The sequence below is a fragment of the Pholis gunnellus genome (assembly GCF_910591455.1).
Source record: "Pholis gunnellus genome assembly, chromosome: 16".
Taxonomy (NCBI): Eukaryota; Metazoa; Chordata; class Actinopteri; order Perciformes; family Pholidae; genus Pholis; species Pholis gunnellus.
Genome location: NC_136543.1, coordinates 16,358,511 through 16,381,985, shown reverse-complemented (window position 1 = coordinate 16,381,985; position 23,475 = coordinate 16,358,511). Strand labels below are relative to the sequence as shown.

General features: G+C 41.7%; 2 protein-coding genes and 1 long non-coding RNA gene across 4 annotated transcripts; 2 read left to right on the top strand and 1 right to left on the bottom strand.

Annotated features, from left to right (window-relative positions):
- Window positions 1–8,052: 8,052 nt before the first annotated feature.
- On the top strand, window positions 8,053–14,134 carry ctps1a (CTP synthase 1a). Of its 2 annotated transcripts, none has more exons than XM_079175460.1 (18): window positions 8,053–8,222; window positions 9,431–9,612; window positions 9,723–9,893; window positions 9,975–10,075; window positions 10,195–10,311; window positions 10,662–10,745; window positions 10,823–10,903; window positions 11,017–11,168; window positions 11,272–11,404; window positions 11,621–11,709; window positions 11,800–11,894; window positions 11,991–12,053; window positions 12,365–12,408; window positions 12,489–12,585; window positions 12,664–12,719; window positions 12,813–12,909; window positions 13,014–13,158; window positions 13,260–14,134. In XM_079175460.1, the coding sequence occupies exons 2-18, from the start codon at window positions 9,444–9,446 to the stop codon at window positions 13,342–13,344; spliced, it is 1,779 nt and encodes a 592-aa protein (XP_079031586.1). In that variant the 5' UTR covers window positions 8,053–8,222; window positions 9,431–9,443; the 3' UTR covers window positions 13,345–14,134. The 2 variants fall into 2 exon arrangements, with proteins under 2 accessions (XP_079031586.1, XP_079031585.1); XM_079175459.1 differs by lacking the exon at window positions 8,053–8,222 and adding an exon at window positions 8,737–8,850.
- Window positions 14,135–14,696: 562 nt separating this feature from the next.
- On the bottom strand, window positions 14,697–16,559 carry LOC306708609. Its single transcript, XR_013767455.1, has 6 exons — window positions 16,518–16,559; window positions 15,898–15,953; window positions 15,592–15,644; window positions 15,365–15,423; window positions 15,070–15,134; window positions 14,697–14,888 (listed from the first exon to the last, which is right to left on the bottom strand). It is a non-coding gene; the product is annotated as an uncharacterized lncRNA (long non-coding RNA).
- Window positions 16,560–17,292: 733 nt separating this feature from the next.
- Window positions 17,293–22,557, top strand: rab42a (RAB42, member RAS oncogene family a). Its single transcript, XM_079175991.1, has 2 exons — window positions 17,293–17,584; window positions 19,060–22,557. The coding sequence occupies exons 1-2, from the start codon at window positions 17,370–17,372 to the stop codon at window positions 19,499–19,501; spliced, it is 657 nt and encodes a 218-aa protein (XP_079032117.1). The 5' UTR covers window positions 17,293–17,369; the 3' UTR covers window positions 19,502–22,557.
- The last annotated feature ends 918 nt before the right edge of the window (window positions 22,558–23,475 follow it).

The window sequence follows — 23,475 nt, the reverse complement described above, 5'->3', positions numbered from 1 at the left end:
CTTACTAAGCTTCAGAATTCAAAATGTATAAATAAAACAAAACCTAAACTAAAATGTAGAGATTCATTTTCAGATTTTCAGAAGGCAGAAACAATTTACAGTTGCAGCCTAATTAGGGCCCTATTCAAACGGTCTATGGTGTATGGTCGACATGGCGTAAGTGGGGCGCAAAGTAAGTGAATTCATTCTACATCCATAGGTCTACTACTGCGTTTCCGTTTTACGCCTAGCGTCCACACTATGGAGTTTTAAACCTTTTTAAACCAGCCTTTCTTCTGACAACGGCCAGCTGGGAGCACTTGAGAGCTTTTTTTTCACCTGAGACGCTTTAGTTGCTTCTGGTTGCTATGATACCAAATATCCCCGGAAGCTAAAATGTCAGCACGAGGTACAGTACTTGCTCCGGCCCTTGCTCTTGATGAAACATGTACCAAGAGAGGACGGACTTGCCCGTCTATGTGGCCAATGAGACTTTGTGGACGAGGAAAGATCTTTTTTTATCTCACGAGGGGAAAATCTTTTGAATCAGTGCTCCTGACGTCAGGTCACCGTAAAGTCCTGTAAAAGCATTACAAAACACAACATACTCATCATAGAACACATTGGATCATGTCTTTATCGGGGTAAGAAATGACGGTGACGAGTGCAGAGTTCTACCCAAAGTTTAACAATCAATTGAGTGATCGAAGCATAAGTAAGCACTAGAAAACTCATAATTTGCCATTTTGCCAAAAATCCTTAAAGCTGCAGTCCGTGTATGTTTAACGAGCGTCAAACACCGCAAAGTGTTGAGTGTTTGTGTTGTTACACCTTGTCGGTGTATCGTCCACTAACCAGGTAACATGAGTGACGATACATACTGGTGCTGCAAGATAGAATGACTCTAAAAAAACAAATTTTTAACGATGGTAAATGCCCCTGTTTTTTGTTTCAAGACATCCCACAATATTGATGAATATTATATGATTTATTCATCATTATTCAAATAATTTCTGCCTTTAAAATTGGCACGACAACTGGCTATTAAAACATCTCATAAGATGTGATCTGTCCTCTTATCCGTGTCCAAAAGCCTGAGAAACAGCTGTTAGGCCATCATGAGACATTGAGTTTGGCAGCAAACATCAAGCAGAGTTGAATTCTGCATATTCTAATTGGCAAACGGTTTGAAAGTGATACAAAGCAGCAGCATGTAGCTTTGATCTCTGCCACGGAGAGCAGAAGCTGACAACATTTGTGCACATGCAGCCTCCTCACCACCTCTCAGTGTGCTGTTGCCCATTAAGTGGTTGATGGTGTCATGTTAATGAATGTTCCCTCGCAGTGCCGCTCACAAGCTCTTCAGTCTGGAGAGGACGTCTCCAAATGAATCATCAAAATTGGTCTCACTTGGTGTAAACTCTCTTTTAAAAAAACGGAAAAATAAAAATCTATTTGGATTGAATAGCTGACGCACTGCACCTATAAAAGCAATGTGAAACCAAACGCCTTAATATTTGTACCTTCAAATGCCATTCATTTACCAATAGATAATGACTGATTGACACGGTTTAAGGGTAAAAACTACTTAAAACTGCAGGACAACATGAAAGTCATCACTTAAATTCCCTGCATGAGGTAAACCCCCTTAAGTGAAAGGACTTATTTGTGCCAAATTAGACTTCTTCACTGCGCAGACTGCGCTTGATTGTCATCTTCCTGACCTGTTTACAGTGTTGTACTCAAGATCGGTCTCGGTTTCAAGATCAGATTCAAGAACAGCGTTTTAAAGGTTATTATTATTATTATTCAGCCTTTGTCTAGGTCTCAGACAATGAGGGCTCCGGATTTTATTGCAAGACCACAACTGATATCACTAACTCGCCTGTGCATTTTCTGATTGATTTATTTGTTTGCACTGCTCTGGTCTTGGTCTTGACTCAGTCTTAATTCCTCAAAGTCTTGGTCTTGTCTCAGACTCTCGATACACTCTGGTCTTGGTCATGACTTGGGTTATTACACCGTTATCATCAAAAACCCCATTTGCGACATGCACCACTTTATGTTAATCTGATGGGTGAATAAGCACCTTACTTGAGTGAAAGTCACAACAGCAATCTTACCAGGTCGGACTTCGTAACATTTACATTTACTTAGCCAGAGCCTAACCCCTGTAACGCCGATTTGTATTTGTATCTTAACTATACACTACAGGTGTGTTGTACGATGGGCAGTGTGAAATGTTTTAGTTGGCTGGTGGCAGTCTGTGCATGTGCTGTAGGTACTGTGTGTGTGTGCGTGCATGTGGACTTGCAACAGTCTGTGTATGTATGTATGTATGCAATATGTTATTTTGTATTTTTTTTAACAGCAGACACTGTATGTTTCCAAGACAAATTTCCTTCGGGACAATAAAGTCTATCTCTTTTAATTCTGTAGACACAAGTCTGTATTGAATGCCGTCAGATCAATGTAACGACTGCAGCAGCACAAGGTTAAACACGCAGAGAAAGAAATTAAATGCAAGTCATGTTCGCTTCTGTGAGAGCACTCGTTAGGCTACATGGATCAATTATCATCTCCTCTGCTGAAAGAAAGTAAAAACAAGAGATAAGTAGATTCTTATCATGTCGGATCAGTCTATTAAAAAACTTTATTAGGAATATTTTAATGACATTGGTGACGAAATCTATTCGTGGATTCATTGTGAGAAGAGCGGTGGGCGTCCCTCAAGCTCTCAATGGTCATTATTGTTCAGACTTGAATTGTAAAATACGTTTTATAATTCAGTCCTGCCTGAGAGAGAGAGAACAGAAAACACTTTTCTTCCTTTTGTATGATTACTTTTCAAGGCAGGTCCTGTCAGCAGGAAGCCAGAACAAACATTTACATAACATACACCTCGGTCTGAAGGGCAAACAGCCATCACTCTAACAGCTTGAGGAAGCTTACATTTTTCAGTCGATGTTTTGTAGATTAACCTCTGACATTACTCCTTAATGAATGACCTTTTATGGTACAAATTAAGGGTTACACGTAATATATTATGGGAGTTTACTCAGTAGCCTTAAGTATTTATCATTAGCATTTATGATATCATTAATTAAGTCACCTTGATATCTGAACACTGTTGGGAATCCTTTCAAATAATTTTCTCCTGGAAACGTTTTAACATTCACGTGACCCTTAAATTGTAATTCATTCATTAATTTAGGGCTTTTTCAAATTAAAGGCTTTCTGACAACCACACAAAACCAAATGTTTTGTCAGTGCAAATGAAGGATAAATTCATGGTATTTTAAGGTAAGCTTTGTGATGAACTTCAGTTAAGAGTTCACTGTATAGAGAAAAGCATTATGTGCCCATTTTAATCCAAAAAGAAAAGCGTATATGTGTATAACTGACGGTCTTCATTTATATCAGAGGCGCTTTATATAACCGCATGATAGTATCTGATATCAGCCTATTACATTAACAAACCTACTGTATGTTGGTCTTAATGGAGAGTGGTTGAGAACAGGAAAAGAGAGAGAGAGAGAGAGAGAGAGAGAGAGAGAGAGAGACCTCATCTCCACTGTGTAAAAGAAAGTAATCTGCCCATCCCCCTTCACAGCTCTATGCCACTCTGCTGCGGGCTCACACGTGTAACGGCAGTCGTCAGCGCTGAGCAGCTTCAGCAAACTGCTAAATCACTCCCACATTGTCACTAAAGCTGCAATAAGACAGATCTACATTTTCCATGGTAGATGAGTGGGAGAAGGCTTGTACCACGCACCAGAAATGTGAGGGGTGAGACCGCATCACTGGACAGATTCTTCTTCCAATTTGCCCTGAAATCAAATGTGTCTCACCTTTCCGTGAAATAACTAGTTCAACATTTTGGAAAATACGTTTATTGGCTTTATTTTCTTTGTCAGAGTGAGAAAGTCATGTCTGTGCATTAAGTATGGGGCCTCTGGACGTGTTTAGCCTAGCTTAGCGTATAGGCCACATGCAAGGGGACGCAGCTATAGGCTCGCTCCTTCTGTTCCTAAATCTAGTCTAACCTGTTCATGGAGAGAAAGTGGAGTTACATGCTCACACTTGACGAACAGTTTACATCCATCCAGTATAGCATCATGCAGATTGACAGATACCGTCAATAAGCACAGGTTGTGGTTTTGCTTTCTGTGCGGACAAGATGGGACCAAACATGATGACGAAACTTTGAGAGGTTGTGCACAATCACAACAACCGGCCAGGAAGTAGTTCCAGCATTTTATGTATATGAAAGCAAATGAGAAAAACAAGTTAATGAGTGAGCGTTAGAGTTGTTGGTAGGTTCGTGTTTTTACTTTGGACAGAGTGGAGGCTGTGCCTTCCAGTCTTTATGCTAAGCTAGGCTAACCACATCCTGACTCCGACGATATTAATCCTCTCATCTCACTCTCAGAAAGAAGGCGACTGAGCATTTGTTTTGTGTAACTATTTGTTTTAAAGAGCTGCTTAGCCACGAAAATAATTTCAATATTGTGGCTTTACATTTTAGTGTTCCAGTGTGCTATAAAATCTGTCCGCAAAAAGTAAAAATTCACAACAAAAAACAATGCTATGGTTCAGGTTTCGTTGCGTTTGGAAAATATCATGGTGTGACTTAAAATAAGTGCTTTGCTAAGGCTAGAAAACATCTTGATTTGGTTGAAATCACTACATCCTTGAGACTAAGGGACCTTCATCATGGCTACAAAAGCAACCACTTGGTTAAGGTCACGGTTAAAATAAACCAATGTTGACTGTCTCCAGTGGCAAATTCCGACATTTGATTGACCCATCCAACCACCCGCCTTCGTCCCCACGTGGACCTTGTGGCTGTACAACAACTTCACCCCACCTCTTCCTTTGCTCTCGACAGACGAGAGTCATACTTCAGCCGAAGAATACGATGTTGTTTTTCTTGAGAGGAAAGTCTTGCGTATCAGCCGTGTCAGCACATGTAATGGATTGTGTAAAAGCCTTCAACTTTGACTTTGAATTGTCTTCCTCCCATCCATGTTCTGCTTAATGTCATATTAAAAGACAACAAGACAGCAACCAGCTCCCCTTCAGCTACACGACACTCTGATCACGCACGGTAAAATAAAATAGATCAACATATGTAAAAATGGTTGGAAATAAGTTGTTTGTACATTAGTCACAGATACGAGATTGGGAGCATTCCGATTGCCTCCCGACTGCTCTCAACATGGCGACACCTGATGGCGTTTATTGCACCTTTTAAGAAGTGTTATCAATGTTGCATTCACAACTCGTCTCTGCTGCCCCCCAATTGGCCAAAGAAATCAGCTTTAAGGACTAGTTCAACGTTTTGAGAAATATGCTTCTTCCCTTTTCTTTGAGAGGAATGAGATGAGAAAACTGATATCAATCTTAGACATAAGAGTGGTATCGGTCGTCTCTTCTAGCCCTCAGAAAGAAAACAAATAAGCATATTTCCCAAAATGTTGAACTGTGTCTTTAAAGATCACCGGTCAGCAAACACATCTGGCCTGTAAGAGTATATGTTATGTAAATGGAGGGAAGAACAGTCAGTGTAATCTCAGACCGACCTGCCGCCTTGCCTGCTGCTTCTGTTACATGTTTAATAGGAGGAAATGGCTTGTGGTGAGGAGAGCATCCAGCCCTTCTGTGGGAGTTTAATTCAATCACAGCTCTGGTCAAAAATGAATTAAAAACTCTCATTAAGCCCCCCCCCCCCCCCTCGCCTGTGTTCCAGAGACTAAGTTGGCTGCTCAGGCTCACAAGTAGATATTTGGGTGTTACATGAACGCATCAGTCAGCCTTGCAGTTATCCGTCTGTGAGTCAGCCATCAGTCACTAACTCCATCATTTTGTTATTGTAATTTGCGGTGCTTGCGCTCACCCACTCACAGTGAACCCGGTTGCAGATGATCTAAACGACAGTCGGCTGCGTGGACGTCTTGTTGTTTCAATCCGAACAAGTCACAGTTTGACGAAATTGAGACAGCAAGTGCTCCCTCCCTGGACTTCATATCTCACTGAGCACAATGAGGATAATACACTGCGATCCACATCACAAGATCATTGACCTTTCCACGGTACACTGTAACTAACCACTTTAGACTGTGGCTGTTTATTACACGGAGCAGAGCAGCAGAAAGTGTTGTTTTGTGTCAGGGAGAGAAAGGGGAACCTGTGTGTTGTGAGCCCACAGGAAAACATCTCTGTGCCTCCGAGCACTTAAGTGTTTCTACTGCGGGATCAATTCAGCTCCGCGCTTTGTCGCTTCTGAGCAGCAGCTTATATTATCACTGGAGTCACACTGATGCACCGTTACAGCCATTGTTGCGTCTATTCTCAGAACATTCATGTGTTCTAGTTATTCTTTGAGGATTTATGGAAATATATTAAATGTGCAAGATCCGTGCTATTTTGTTTGTCTGCCGCTTGGAAATAAGATATGAACAATGCAAGGAGCTCCAAGCAGAAAACTGTAATGCTGAAAAGAAACACCTTGTACGATCTGTAAACAGCTGGCTGAAGGCCTTTGTACATGAGGGAAATACAACTTTTCTTTTCTTCTCCAGTCAAACATGAGCCTTCAAACGTGAAACATGAGCTCCCCCTGCTGATTCAAAGATGGAAAGTGTGCTGCCTTCAGGTGCTCATGAAAAGTCATAAAGCATAAGGGATTTGTGGTGATAGCCAGGATACATGTAGACGGTGGTAGAAAGTAAATAAGTGCAGTACTGTACTGTAGTTTTGAGGTACTTACACTTAACTTGTGCATAGGCTTATCCATGTCATGCTATTCTTCTAACCCACTGCAATTCAGAAGCAAATACTGTGTTTTACCTCTCCACACTTTATTTTTCGACAGTAGTTATGAGTCACTAAAAAGTGAGTCATTAAAAAGTGAGGTGCTCTTTAGATAAAACACAAAAGAACACAGAAAAAACACCAAGGTTCTCTTTTTTTAAAACATTTAAAATGACTCAATTGCAAGTCGTGTTTCCTTGAGATTTTCGTGTATGACGTTGCTAAAATAGCTTCACCTCAACCAGCTACAGCATTAAATGATTCTTTACATGTTAATAGTAATCCAGTAATATCACATATACAATAATATAACTCTGGAAGGGATGTATTGTGAATACTTTTGACACTTTAAGTACATTGTGCAGCTAATAAGTTTCGAATGCATGACTTTTACCTTGAGTTCATTTTTACATTGCAGTATTGCTGCTGAATATAAATCCTGAATATACTCTGCAGTATGCAAACAGTCATGTTTTAGTTAATATACTAAATCTGCTATATGGTTATTGCTATATTCCTACATTCTTGTGCTAATTCTTTTTAAAGCTCAGTCGCTAGCATTAAGGTTTTTGATTTCTTGCATCTATTTTTCGTGATGCTAAAGTAACATAGCGATAAATATTAAGCTAAAAGTTCGTTTAAATTGTCACAAAGACATTTTTTTTCATAGCATATATTGGTTATTGTCACTATATGTAACAGATTTTAGATGGTAAATACTGCAATACCACAGAAGGTTCAAGTTTAAAATAAAAGTAAAGAAAAACAATGAAATAGAAATAATTCCAAGACAGTTTATAAATGCTATAAATTATGAAATTGTGCTGTCTTATTAAAAAGTGCATATCTACAGATGGGGACCATTGCTAATAAAACAAGCATGTGTCCATTACTCCCACCCACATTATCTTTGGACCAATAGAAACTCTGATATAATTGTGACACACAGCCAAATAGTTCATTATTTCTAAGTTGAAGCACTTGAATTCAGCTTTTGTCAGATACATAAAAAAGTCGCCTCTTTAAGGCGTCCCTGGCCTGAAAATCTACAGTATGTAGGACGCGTTGGCAATATTGTTTTACACTAGACGCCAATAAAGCATATTGAATTGTATTGAATTTAAGATGGTGTACTGGACTAGTTCCAGGAGGGGCAGCAAAGCAACTTAGCGATTGCCGACTGCCGTAAAAACCTACAGGCGAAGAAGAAGAAGAATCACAACGTTGGAAGCGTGTGAATTGTAATGAATGATGTACTGCGGCCCTGAGTCGTGGTCCATACACGTGTAGAGTAGGATAGATGAGTCTTTTAGAAACAAAAGCTTCGCTTTTAGGATCTAACATTTATTTACAGTAAAAAGTCTTGTGAACTGTTTTCGTCGTCGACGATTTGTTTTGAAGAGTTGCTCTGGACGAAGAATATTTTGGTGAGTTGAAATTGGATAGAGGTTGTTGGCTAGCTAGCAAACCCTGTTAAGTTGCAAGCTAAACACAACAACAAACTACGACATCCGGTAACAAAAAGGCACAAAATAAAACTAATAGAAATGCCGTGTCAGTGGTGTAATGTGATTACTGATTACATTTCTGTAGTAGTCTCGTGATCCAAAATGCTGCTATAGATGGTCAATTTGAACTATTTCGCGGTTTTGTTGCTATGCTTTTATTATGAAAGTTGATACAAAGCTAACCGCTTTTATTTTGAATTAACTGCCGCGCATTCTGATTACATGGCAGTTAGCGGGCTTGATGCTGTGAAATGGAAATAGAGGGAACGTTAGCTACTCTTTGTGTTTACAGACGGTAACTTTAGTCCGTCACGGTGCTTTGTTCAGCTAAAGTTGAACGTGTCCGCTTTCAAATGCAGCCAGTAACAAAGGCCTCGGCTTTGTGTCTCTGATAGTAACTCTCGTACACAGCTAGCTTAAAGCTGGCGGTTTTACTTTTGTCCCGTCCCACTTTGAGCACCGGGGTAACTTGGGCGGCCGGTACACTCTTGTAGTTCTCTAGCATGCAAAAGGGAAACAGGAGGTTCCCACCTGCTCGGTCAACGCGGTGTGTAACACAGCGCTTCACATGTGCTTTTATGTTGTGAGGAGGATGAAGAACGTGTACCTTTTGGTGACTTCCGTGTTTTTGTAACAATACCGTGGTTCTTGGGACCACGTTGTACAAGTATATCTATACATTATATAACATCTAGTGGTCTGTTTAACTCAAAAGAGTGCAATACAAAAGATAATACATTTTATACTATGTTGTTTGGCTAAAACTATAAACTCAAGGTCCATTTACTAGATTACTTTTTGGTCTTTCATCCACATTTTGTGGCCTTCATCAGCAGTTACAATTTACCCTCGTACATGACCATCCATACCACTAGTTCCAATTAACCTTAAAGCCTGCATTATTAAAAAAAATGGTTGATAGTTGTCATTGTAACTAGTTTTTGTTTGCTTTGTTTTAAGCTGTTTTTCTAATGTGTTGTATTCTTTCAAGGTATATAGTTAAAATATTTCATTTTTTTCTCTCTCATAAACAGTGAAGCAATGCGATGTTTATGATTGCTTTTATCCTTTAAATGAACAGTTTTGCATGTTCTCCAGTTTGATTTTAACCGGTCATCTATCTGCAGGTACCAGAACAGAATGATGAAGTACATCCTGGTAACTGGAGGAGTCATCTCTGGCATCGGCAAAGGCATCATTGCGAGCAGCGTGGGCACAATCCTGAAGTCCTGCGGCCTGCATGTAACTGCCATCAAGATCGACCCGTACATCAACATAGATGCCGGCACATTTTCCCCCTACGAGCACGGTACGTCAGAAGAAATTATCTTAATGATCATTCTTAATTCAACGTGTTCGGGGTTAAACAGGCACGTGTTGTGCATGTTTTTACGATTGTGCTGTGCTGACTTTGTCCAGGGGAAGTGTTTGTGCTGGATGACGGGGGTGAGGTGGACTTGGATCTGGGGAACTACGAACGCTTCCTCGACATCCGGCTGACCAAAGACAACAACTTAACCACCGGCAAGATCTATCAGTCGGTCATCAACAAAGAGAGGAGGGGAGACTACCTGGGAAAGACTGTGCAGGGTAAACAACCGTTGTTTCAGTTTGGGTAGACGGTGCCACGCTGAAGAGAAATTAACAAATGTTTTTCCCCCTCTTTTCTAGTGGTGCCACACATCACAGATGCCATCCAGGAATGGGTTGTGAAACAGGCCAAAGTGCCAGTTGAGGAAGATAATGTAGAACCTCAAGTTTGTGTAATAGAGGTACGCGGAGCAGCTAATGTTATATGACATTATTTGACACCACCAAATGGCTTATATTGAAGATGTTTCGCAAAGGCTGCCGTGGTGGTCACTGCTAACATTTGTCTGCGTGTGTGCAGTTAGGAGGCACCGTTGGAGACATCGAGAGTATGCCATTCATCGAGGCCTTCAGGCAGTTCCAGTTCAAAGTGAAGAGAGAGAACTTCTGCAACATTCACGTCAGTTTGATACCACAGGTAAGAGCAGCGCTTTCAGGTCCGACTGGTTTCTAACTAGGGTCAGGTGTGTCATGCGGGCCTTTTAAAAACACACACTTATTGAGAAGACGAGTGTGTCTCATCCTCCGACGGTGCCAATAGTTACATTGACTAAAAAGATTTCCTGCTGAAGACCTTTGAGTCGTGCTCTGATGAATATCGGCACATCTGATTAAGGAAGTTAAAGTTATCGGTGAAAATAATCGATAGTGTCAGCCCTGTTTTGTCCACTTGTGACGTGTACGTTGGATGTTTCAGATGCACACACCGAGGACCTCTGTACAGTCGGTTTAACATGTGTGTTGTGACGTCTCCCCTGTTCTGTCCAGCCCAGCGCAACTGGAGAGCAAAAGACCAAACCAACACAGAACAGCGTCAGAGAGCTGAGAGGACTGGGTCTGTCCCCTGATCTGGTGAGTCATCAGCACTACGTCCTTCTATGTAGAAGCTCCCCTCAGCGGTCATTAACGTTTCTCCTTTTGTCCGACAGATCATGTGTCGCTGCTCCACCGTCCTGGAGAACTCTGTGAAAGAGAAGATCTCCATGTTCTGCCACGTAGAACCGGAACAGGTACGTCTCTTGACACCGAAACACATTTGTCCTTTAACCTTTGGATGAAGAAGACCCCCCCCCCGGCTCTCTCTCTCGAGGTTCTCTAAACTCGTCGTCCCGTCTCGTCCCAGGTCATCTGTGTGCACGACGTGTCGTCCATCTACAAAGTGCCGATACTGCTGGAGCAGCAGGGCGTGGTGGGCTACCTCAGCAGGAGGCTGAACATGCCCATAGAGACTCGGCCCAGGAAAATGCTGACTAAGTGGAAGGAGATGTCCGACAGGTGAGTCCTCAACGGGCCTGTACACTCTCTGTGACTCGATGGTTTTACTCTAGAGGAGGTCCTGTTTCATGTGTTTTACTGATGGAGCCGCTTGTCTTCACAGGTCAGACAGACTGCTGGAGCACTGCTCTATAGCGCTGGTCGGGAAGTACACCAAGTTCTCCGACTCCTATGCTTCCGTTATCAAAGCGCTGGAGCACTCGGCCCTGGCCATTAGCCATAAATTGGAAGTCAAGGTATGACCCTCGCGTCTCATTAATTACATTTTACTAAAGTCTTCATTTTGTTTACGCAAAAAATAAATGATTAAAAGGAGCTCCACTGCAGCAGAATGCACCAACAGCAATAGGACCTCCACTCATATGTAGCCTTTGCAGTGTCAAGTTAAATGATATCTTTTCCCGTTCGATATGTTCCATCTTTAACTGTTCAGACCTGTCTCCTCTCCTCAGTATATAGACTCGGCCTCTTTAGAGCCCAACATGCTGCAGGAGGAACCGGTGAAATACCACGAGGCGTGGCAGAAACTCTGCAGTGCGGAGTGAGTTGCTGAGACGCCGTTTTTGTTGAGTAATTCAACCTGAACTTTAAAATGTACAGTTTCATGAACTGGTTTCACTCTTGTTCTCAGTGGCATCCTGGTTCCGGGAGGTTTTGGTGTCAGAGGAACTGAAGGAAAGATTCATGCCATCAACTGGGCCCGGAAACAGAAAAAGCCCTTCCTAGGTAAACGGCTGGCTGTCACAAAAGCTTTGATTACAATACCGTACTTAGCCACATCTATAGCGGTGAACACACTGACTGATACCTGTGTTTCTGCAGGTGTGTGTCTCGGAATGCAGTTGGCAGTGTGTGAATTTGCCAGGAACACACTCGACTGGACAGGTAAGATGAAGTAGTGGATCTAAGCGGGACGTGTGCAGGCTTTTAGTTTTTCCATCTTAAAGATCTTAAAAGCGGGACATTAGTCAAAACGTGCTCTTAAGTTGCAAAGACAGTTTTCAGTCTGTTACTAATTCAGGTGAAACATGTTCTGATCTGAGGGTTTATTTAAAAAAAAAATAAAAATGTCAGAGGTGATGCCTCATTTAGATGTAAGACAGACATAAGTGTAAACGTGAGATATGAAAGAATGTTAGCAGCAGCTGGTGATTAAATACTTAAAATAGCTGATTGCGTGTTTTATTTCAATTTAGATGCCAACTCAACTGAGTTTGACCCCGACTCAAAGCATCCTGTGGTAAGTTTGTTTATCAGTAATAACCTAGTTGTAATCTGACCTCGATCAGTGCGTTGAGTGGAGATGTTGAACCTCTGCAGGTGATCGACATGCCAGAACACAACCCCGGGCAGATGGGCGGAACCATGAGGCTCGGGAAGAGACGGACCATTTTCAAGACTAACAACAGTGTACTACGTAAGAAAAAAACGTTAAAGTCAGTTCAGCCCAACGTTGACGTGTCTGCTCTGTGCTTACTGATGATCTGTATTCCAGGGAAACTCTATGGAAATGCAGAATATGTGGATGAAAGGCACAGACATCGCTTTGAAGTATGTTGACATCTCAGTATAAACCGACTTGCTGACAGTGGAGTGGGAATATATATCTATATATGTGTTTGTAACTGTGTTGTCCCTGTACAGGTCAATCCTGAGCTCACGAGTCACTTTGAAGAGAAGGGCTTCCGCTTCGTAGGTCAAGACATTGAAGGGGAAAGAATGGAAGTCATAGAGCTGGACGGTACGGATGAAGAAACACTGAACTGTTTTTTTTTTGTGGATAAAGGGGTTTTTTAAAGGTCAACATCTCCACTACAACCTTCTACGTATTTTAATTTTTTTCAGATCATCCATACTTTGTCGGAGTGCAGTATCACCCAGAGTTCACCTCTCGCCCCATTAAGCCATCGCCCCCGTATCTGGGTTTGCTGCTGGCTGCAGCCGGGAAGCTGCAGAGCTACCTACAGAAGGGCTGCCGTCTGTCTCCACGGTAAACACGGCGCATCTGATTTAAATGTTTCTACTCGTACACAAACAAGTATAGACTCTGTTTTATCAGATTAATGACAATAAGTTCTGTCTTTATCACAGGGATACATACAGCGATCGGAGTGGTGGCAGCTCCCCAGACTACGAGATATCGGAGTTGAAATTGCCTTCCATCTCCAATGAATGACTTGGAGTTGCATGATACTTGTAGAAATGATTTTCACAACGATGTTTCATTTCCGACTTGTTACCACTAAATACAATATGGACTTTTTTTTCAATACATTGTCAGAGGTTTGTCAAATGAATGTGACTTATAGCATCACCGGTGCTTTAAGAATTCCACAACTAGGCACAGTGGGTTGAATTAGACAATGTTCAGCAGCAACACCAATATGGGAACATTTACACCTGGTTGGGTTTCTGAATATTTTCCTGTCATTGTGGTTCATGAGCCCACAGTGGACAGCTGGATTTAAACGTACTCATTTAGCAGATGCTTTTATCCAAAGCGACATAAAATTCAGTGAACCGGTGCCCAGCTTGAGAGCTCCTGTGTCGCTTTAATGTGTGCATTTCTGACAGAGATATCTGCCTCCATTTATCCATTTGCTACAATGTTAGATTCATTTTAATGTGCATTTCAATTTGTGAAAAATACATTTGAAAAATGTCTACCTCCTCTGTGGAAACCCCCTCCCACACCGTTGAAGACCTCTGGCCTAAAGCAATGGCAGTTTTATACAGGTTTTACCATAATGTTACAGAAAAGGGTCATACGTAGTAAAGTGTTTAGATAGACCCAGTTTTCAAGGTGTCAAGTCAAAAGCTTCTGTCCATTACCAAGTTCAAAATTTACAGATTTTAACAACTTTGCTGAAAACATGTTGCTACTGAGACTTAGCTTACTACCTCTTGGTGGTATACACTATTGTGGCCTTATTTTAGAGGTTGGCGGCTACAAACAAGTTTATCGAACGTGAATGAAAGATTGAATAAACATAATCTCAAAATATTAGGTGTTTTATTTCATTCCATGACTTCCTCGGTCCGTCTGCACAGGTGGCCCGACCACCTCAGACTGGGCTCAAACAATGTTATTGAAAATAGGTGAACACAACCACAAACATCACAACAGGACCTGCCTCTGATGGCCGAAATCACCGTGGGCTCATTTACATGTTAAACTCGCCGGTGTGCTGCCGAGTCCCTATCACTGGTTCATGAGCACAGTCAACTGTGGGCTCAATGACTGTCAACTTACATTTAGCAGATGCTTTTATCCAAAGTGACGTACAATTCAGATTTTATCATTCATACACCATAGGCACAGCTACGGGAGCAATTTTGGGGTTAAGTGTCTTGCTCAGGGACCCCCGACTATATATATAGTATAAAATTGTGTTTCATATTAAACTGGGCCTAGTGCGGTGTATAAACCTACCTAGTCATGTATTGTGGCCTTATTTTAGAGGTTGGCGGCTACAAACATAAGTTTACTGAACGTGAATGCAAGAATGAATAAACAGAAGCTCAAAATAGTATTAGGTATTTTATTCCATGACAGTACACAATCAATGTTGATTTGAACCACACAGGGGTTCAATGGCACCGTTCGTCCGACATCAGGTGCCCGTTCCCACTGCACACTAAAGTCAGTCTGAACTGGCAACTTCCTCAGTCAGTCTGCACAGGTGGACCCGACCACCTCAGGCTGGGCTCCAACAATCACTGTAATGACAAAATAAAACTAATTTAGCACAATTTGACAGGCTTTTTTGAATAACACATTATTCAAAGATTGATCTCAGTCCCATATCCGCAAACTTCATCCAACAGTCCTCAATGCAATAGTTTGTCATCATGGATCAGAATACATTTCCTTTTTTAAAAAGCATATAACTCGACATACCTGCCAACCAGGGCGGTATTACAGCCCACGGGGCAAGGCCACCAGATTCAAGCTCAGATCGATGCCTTTAGTAGAAAGAGAGAATTATTAAAACATGAACGCTCATCACATCACTGCTGTGCTTGCAAGCAGAAGTCTGTCGGATAGTTGAGTGGCTGATAGTAGCAGAAGAGGCCACAACAGTCAAAGACCACCCAGTTATCTTGCACGCACATGGAGAACCTAGAGCTACAGACAAGCCCCGGTCCTTAGGATAGCATGCTATAATGTGATCAGACTGATAATAAAAAGTTACCTTTATATTAGAAGTTCTCATCCAGTCACGTAGGAGTCAGCGTCAGCCATTGGGGTCACCTAAAGGCAACCATTTAGTTAGTTATTGAAAATCCACCACAACTGTATAAAGAATAAGTGGTCAAGTGTGGCTCAGTCAAAAAGTGTCTCAATCATGAATTGTCAGTGAGGGCAAGTTTGTAATCACAGCCAGAAGCATTAATATTCAAGATGTGGATCAGAAAGTACCTGAAAGTGATCCCGTTATCATGTTCCGCCCTTCCACGGCCGTCATCCAACTCCTGCATAATTGGATACAGTTATGAGTTAATATTCAGCAATTTACATATAGGCTTGTTCTTAAGGACATTTAGTCAGAATGTCCTTCCCCTTAATGTTGCAGTAGCAGTTACTTTCAAACTGAACAGCGACCGTCGGTGAAAGTCTTCTTCTTGGCTTCCTGTTGACCATTCATTGCTACTGGAGAGCACGAACGGCTTCGATAGGAGCCGGTTATGTAGAAACGGTATGAAGTACTGATAGAAATAGACATACCTGCATCCTATACAGAGAGCCATGAGGTCAGGTAGTGCTCCTGCTTCAGGTTGATTCTGTAGAGAGACAAAGTAGGTAAGTCAATGCTTATTAATTAGGATTAGTTAGGATTGTATGTATTACTTTGTAGGGTTGCGTATTTAAAATGTTACATCCATGTTTAAATGCGTGACATACAAGCTTGAGCTTTATATAATTTAGTCGTCTAAAGTAAAGTTAAAGTATATCTGAAGGCCGGTTTAAGGACACTGCCACGTGGTTCAGACGTTAGCATGAAGCTAACTTTAAAACAAGCAGTGAAGCGTTAGCCCGAACACAGCCAGCAGTATACGCATAAAACAAGCCGGCACAATGCGTAAAACCGTACAAATGTAACGCCATGCTGTTCTCGTAAATCAGTCATGTTACCTGCCCTGTGTGAAAACAGTAACTTACGTTAGCTACATAAGCTAAGATTAGTTAGCTTGAGTAACTAACTCTCTCGCGCGTTTTAGTACAGGCTCGCCAATAACTTAACATCAACACATTATAGTCATTTGTAAGTCAAAAACGCGTAAGCTAATTATCATTTATCTACATGTAACTAAGGTGTACGTGAAGTTGAATAGTTGGAGCCTTACCGGAGTTGTTAGTCTGTCGAGCTTCTTCCCAGCGGAAGACTTGAAGAGGAAGAGACTGCGTAGAGTGTGTCGTGCCTTTTTATACGCTAGCGCCGAGCAGCAGCCCGCTGATTGGTCCGCATAGGTCACATGGGGCCGTTGCATGATGGGATATGTATTTCTTTATAAGCGTTTTGGGGAATCCTTACTGTCTTTTAGATTTATTGTGACTTAGACAAATGAATACCAACAGAAACAGATATTTTTACATCTTACGTTTTCACACAGAAAGCTGTATGTGAGTAATTGTGTATAAAGAGAGCATACTGAACAGTCCGGGCATGGCTTGATCTCTTTAACCTACTTCAGAACCACGGACAGCAACCTGCCTCCTTCCACTGATCTGTCTCTTGCGGTTTTGAGATAACAACTGAGTCATGCTCTAAATGGACACTTGCGAAATATTGCTATTACATGTCATGTTCGTAGATGAAATTCCTCCAGCAAAAAAATAAGCTGATTTATGGCTTTAAATGTCTAGGAAATCCCAAATTATGTTTTTTTCTACAGCTTAAAATTCCACTTCGGCTTATCTGACATTTCAAGAGATGCAAACTGCCTAATTCACGAGTGCAAAAGGCTGTTTTGTTGTAGTGCACTGTGTAGTAGAGCATAGGTGACGCTATCACATGGTTGCTGCGGTCGCTCTGTGCTCCGCGTCTCTTTCATCCAGAGCAGAAGGCAAGGCAGCAGCAGCAGGAGACGGGGCTTCATGTAAACACGCCGCGCACAGGGCTTTGTTTCACACACACATACACACTCACTCTCACACAGACACACACACGCACTGGTATCCCCTCTTCTAGTCATGCCATGGATATTTTGTGGCAATACCAGTTGCGAATCATTTTACTCGGGGATTCGACAGTGGGGAAGTCGTCGTTGCTGAAACGCTTCACGGACGGAATCTACAGCGATGTGGCGGATCCGACGGTCGGGGTAGATTTTTATGCCCGCTCGCTTGATATCGAGCCCGGGGTGAAAATAAAGCTTCAGCTGTGGGACACGGCCGGTCAGGAACGATTCAGGTACGTAACCGAAAAAAATGTAGCTCACATGAGACATGAGTCTGGATTGAATATGCGACGACCAAATCTTCACCGAGTAGAATTTGTCGCTAAATGATGGAGAGGCCTTGGTTCGCTGTCGCGTGATTTGGCTGCTATTGTAAAATGAAACCCCCTTAAATTAAATGACGGCTATTCCCTCGCTCGTTGTGATATAATGAAGTGAGTGTGAACAGTGGAGAAAAGGGTCAGGAAGAGATTATATAGGCCTCGATCCTATGATGCCCTGGCCTATATAATAACACTGAAAATGGAGCTGCATCATTGCCTTCGTTCACGGATGATGGGCATATAGGCCCCAGTTTGATTCCATGAGGTACTGACTCCACAGTCTCCAGGGCACACAAGGATGTCAACTCTATACTCAAATACATTTTTCTTTTGGCATTCATCATGCCCTGTTGCTTGTTCTGTTGCTTGTGTTCTTGCTGTCATGGAGAATTTCCTTTAAAGCACTTCTGTGTGTGTGTGTGTGTGTGTGTGTGTGTGTGTGTGTGTGTGTGTGTGTGTGTGTGTGTGTGTGTGTGTGTGTGTGTGTGTGTGTGTGTGTGTGTGTGTGGAGAAGCAGCTCCGCTCTTAGATCTGCTTTCTCTTTTGAAGGCAAATCTTCAGAGGGTGTTTCCTTCAGGCTTCACCACACTTTCACTTCTGTCTTAACTGACTATGAGAAGTGTTTGTGAAATCAATCAGCAATTTTTAAGCCTGCCATGTGCACGGATTAGGATCTGTGTGGATCTTGGTAAGGCTGGGGCAAGGGGGGCCAACGACTCCGGGCCAGACCTGTGGGGGCCCAATGAGCCATGTTTATTGTCGGGTTTGAGGTTATTTGATTCATTTTAATTAAATTCAATACCGCCATTTATCCCCAGCAGGGTAATGATCACATGTTGAGGCCCTGTCTTAGAAAGGTACACTGTGTCAAAATGTACTTTGAATACCTTCATTAGCCTATTTAATCAATAGTGTGCATGCATAATGCAAATTTCAAATACATTTACATTAGAAAATACAAACTGGCACACGATAAACCTGATATTTCATTGCAGAACAATAACGATAGATACGACAGGGACAGGAAGTCTGTGTGTGGGCTACCTTAAATGTACCATGACTATTTAATTGTTAGACCTAATGGAAAATGTTCAAATGCTGCGTCATTTCAGTGGTCAGCATTCAGTGGCCAGAAAGATGTAGCTTCTCTTTATGCATATTGAGGTTTGACTCCCTTGAAACTTGACTTGGACTTGTTTCGACTGACTTGAGACCTTTTCCAAAAGACTTTAGACAGCTTCGGATATTACATACAGTCAGGACAGTGGAAAGCCTTTGCTGGCAGGTTTAAAGTTTTTCAGAGCTGTCCTAGATGTTCAAAAGTGCTTAATCAAGAGAATGTTGCCTTGAATCACTAACATGTGATCAATCTATGTACCCACCAGGTCCATCACAACGTCCTACTACCGTAACTCCGTGGGCGGGCTCCTGGTCTTTGACCTCACCAATCGCAAGACCTTTGAGCATGTGCGGGAGTGGCACAAGGAGGTGAGTGAGCACATCCTGCCCCACCACATGGTCTACATCCTCATCGGCCACAAGAGCGACCTCAACAAGGACCGCAAGGTGAGCCGGGACGAGGCGGAGGACCTGGCGGCCGAGATGGGCATCCGCTACGTGGAGACGTCGGCCAAGTGCAACAGCAACGTGGACCGGGCCTTCGAGCTGCTGACGAAAGACATCTACGAGCTGATGAAGATGGGGGAGATCGTCACCCGCGACGGCTGGGACGGGGTCAAGAGCGGCCTCACCGCCAAGGTCCTCTACCCGGCCGACGACGAAGAGGCACTCGCTACCGCGGTCCCCGAAAGGGGCTGCCACTGCTGACTGTGAACTCTCTGTGTCCAAACACTGTCCTGTCACACCAAGAGTTCACCTCGTCTCACAGTTGTCCATCGAAACCAAGTCACTCAGGCTCAGCACCCTGTGATATCACCATCCATCACTTCCTCACCTTGTGTGTCGTGTGTGGGTTCTTCCCACAACCGGGGTTCTTTTCTAATCAGGGGGGGGGCGGGGGGAATTGTATATCCGATGTGTATCTTAACAGGCAAGTTTGTTTTCTCTAAAGCCATGTGGTGTAGCATGAGCTGAGCTGTTTTGGGCCTTGCTAGGTTCGGATGACACAAGTGTTGCAGAGGTTGGTCAGGTCATAGTTCTTAGAGTGTTGCCAACACTGCTTTTCACAGCCCCGGAGTCAGTGGACTACTGAGTATATAGAAGACACAGATCCATTTCACAGAGCACTATTGTGGGTTTCTATCTGTCAAAGTTTGTGCGATGCTTTGCCTGCAATCATTTGTGATTATAATATTGTAAATAGTAGTGAAATCTATAGAGATGAAAGCTATAAGGTCACTGAAGGCTATTTAATTGATAGTGTGAACGGAGTGTCACCATATTTTATCAGTGTGCTCCTGCTACTGTCAGCTATATGTGCACTTACGCCAAACTGACTTAAACTTTTCTGTGAATAGATGAGTAATGCTTCTGTAAAAAAAAAAAAAAAAAAAAGATAGGTGTATCCATAGAGACAGGCCATTGAAATTAGAGTAGGTGTCCTTTAGGTATTTGTATCATAGCATCAACAGGAGCAAGACATCAAGTGTGTGACCTCTCAGTCATCAAATCTGTATGACCTCATCAACAGTAGGAAAGATGTGTTTGACTTAAAACAAAAGGAAGTCTGAACATCACCTGCAGCTGTTTGGGTCTTAGGGCAAACAGCTGTTTCTTTTGTTCAAAGCTTAATCCACAAAAATAACAATATTCCAATCAGGCCTGAGCCGACGATGGATGGCAACTCATTCGATTCATATGTGGAGTTCAAGTACAGTTCAAGTACAAAACCTGGGAAGCATTTATTTTAACAATAATTATTACAGTCCTCAAACCCACTACAGTTCAGCAGGCTCAGCAGGGAATATGAGATGAAGCCTCAGCACCCTGGGTTGGGTTTTGGTAAAGAAGCGTTGCCGTATGTCGTTGCTCCTTTCACTCATATTTCCTGCCTGATGAAATGTTTGATTTGATCGTTGTAGGGCCTTAAAAGAATAGTTCAACATCTTGGGAGGTAAGCATTTACGCTGTCTTTCCAAGAGTTAGATAAGAAAATTGATATCTGTCTTATTTCTGTCCGTTAAGTGTCATTAGCCTAGCTTAGCATTGGGACTGAAGACAACGATGAACAGCTTGCAGCACCTCTGAAGCTCAAGAATAAACACATCGCATCTTGAGTGTTTATTCTGAACACAAACAGAAATCTAAAAACAACATATGGTTTGAGAGTAAGTTGCGTACTGTCACTATTTCTTGACTATGCTAAGCTAGGCTAGTCACCTTCTTATTCTTCTTTTGTACTTATTGCAGAGACATGAGACTGGTATCAATCTTCTCATCTAACTCGCTCAAAGACTCAGCGTGTTTACTAAAATGTTGAAATGAAGTCCTTAATTACTCTGACAGACGTGCTTGTCTGTAGTTGACCTTCAAGGCCAAGATTTTCATTAATCCTAAAGCTGCACAGAAGAAATTCTTTGTTAGTACCTTTGACATAGCAAACATAACTGAAGCTTTTACATGTGGAAGAGTGTTTGGGATTTACCGACTAAAAACTGTATGGGTGTGTAGTAGTTCTAAAACATTTGCATTATCCCTTTATTTTGTCGTCTCTTTACAGATTCGAACAGCATACTTCCTAATGAACCGCCATCTGTTGTAGCTGGGTTTAAATCTAACTAAATGTCCTTGCAACATCTCAAATCACCATTTGACAACCAGCCTGACTGTGTTTAACGCTACAACCATTCTCGCTTTTGTCTCTTCATCTGAACAGGGTTAAATTGTGTGTTAATTGTTTGAATTTATATGTTAAAACTGTGCTGTTGGCCAACTGTTCTCCAGTGAGCATGATTCCCATTCCTGAGCACTGCGCACCAGAAAGGCCCCATTACACTGCACGGTGCAAAGATGGCTGCGTCAAAGCGTTGGAGAGCACTGGTTACATTTAAAGGACAACTTTGGAAAGACACAAATAAGAAATGGCTTTTTGAACGAGTGACTTGATGGGAAGAAATAAGCGTAATACTCATCAAGTCTTACTAATACGGTAATACATAAGATAGTAATACTATTTACGACAGCATTGGTAATATAACAAACAGTGACCATCCTGTGTAATGACCATGATAATGATGGTGGCCAACCAACTGTCCAGATCCCGGCCTCTCTTACCGTAATTTTAATTAAAGGAGTAGTTCAACATTTTGGGAAATACGTTTATTTGCTTTCTTTTTGGAAATTAGATGAGATAATTGATACCACTCTCGTTGCCAGATTTGGTACCATTGTGCCTGGACAGACTGTGCTCACCAACAGCATTGCTTGAGATGCTACACAGAAGTAGCATCTCAGTAGTGTGCGGATGGATATACGAAATGAAATTGGCGATTTAAAATTTCTGTTTGAACAGATCAGATGTAATGGGTAATTGGTGAGCTTTAAATGTGATAGGCATATTTTTTAAAAGAGCCTCTGCTTTTGGTCTCTATGCTAAGCTAGGCTAACCACAACTCGGCTCCAGCCACATATTTGAACATGAGATTTATATAAATCTCCTCCTCTCTAAGAGACAAAATAGGTCAGCGAATTTCCCAAAATGTTGAACTATGTCTTTAATGGTGTATTTTGTATGTTGTTCACAGGAACGATTAAATCAACCTGGTAGGGCTTCTGTACCAGAAAACATCAGCTGGTGTTTGGCCTGCGGGGTGGTACATATCACAAAACTGTTCAGCTCTTGATCCCTATGGTCACATTTCACAGCTTTACTGAATAAATGTTATTTATTTTATATTTGATGTGATTTTATTGATTGGTTAAAAAAATAAATAGATGTACAATGAATAATGTCTGGACTCAAAGTTTGTTTGTTGTTGTCTTTTAACTATAGGGTTTGGTACCCTCTTCTGACAGATTGATAATTATTACGACCTAGATTGGTTATTCTGATATTTTAATGGTGATAAAGATTCACACATTGCCATGTTGTTACAGGGACCAAACCAAGTCCACCATGCAACCTTTTATCCAAAACAAGAGTTACGTACATTAGGCATGATTAGATTGAGTTGCTGATGGTGAGATATTGCTATAAACAGGTTCAATAGGAAAACAAACAACATTTAAATAGGTTGTCCATATTAGCCGGGAGCCCTGGTTTGGCAATAAATGTCATAGAAATAAAATGTGTTTTATATCTCTGGTGACAGTGTTGCCTGTATCAAGTATATGATGCATCAAATTTATGATGAGTCTATAATGCCTATAGTTGATGACATTTTCAATCATATAATATGTATAATGTTAAACTTAATTCAAATATAATAATAATCACAGTAATCTGATAAAAAATAAACGGGTGCTACCCATGGAGATTTAGATGTAAGCTTCAAACCTTCGTATTTCTAAAATCTTGTCTACAGCCCTGCATCTGTTTTTCTATTTCATTATCTTTTATGTGGATTAAGGCTGATTGAGAGAGCGCAGCCAAAATGTACAGAAAACTTCTTTCGTGATGGCTTTTATTTGAACCATATCTCTGTTAACTCACAACAAACATGTCGATGGACGTTGTTTTTCTAGGTGCTCGTTGAATTCTCCACATTCAGTGAACGCAACACGAGCTGGAAGATGCAAAGAGCAACCAATGAGAGCCAACTATATAATTTAGCCCCGCCTTTATTTTACCCATCATGCTCTTCGACAGCAAAATTTACACATACAAATGTTACAATTCCAAC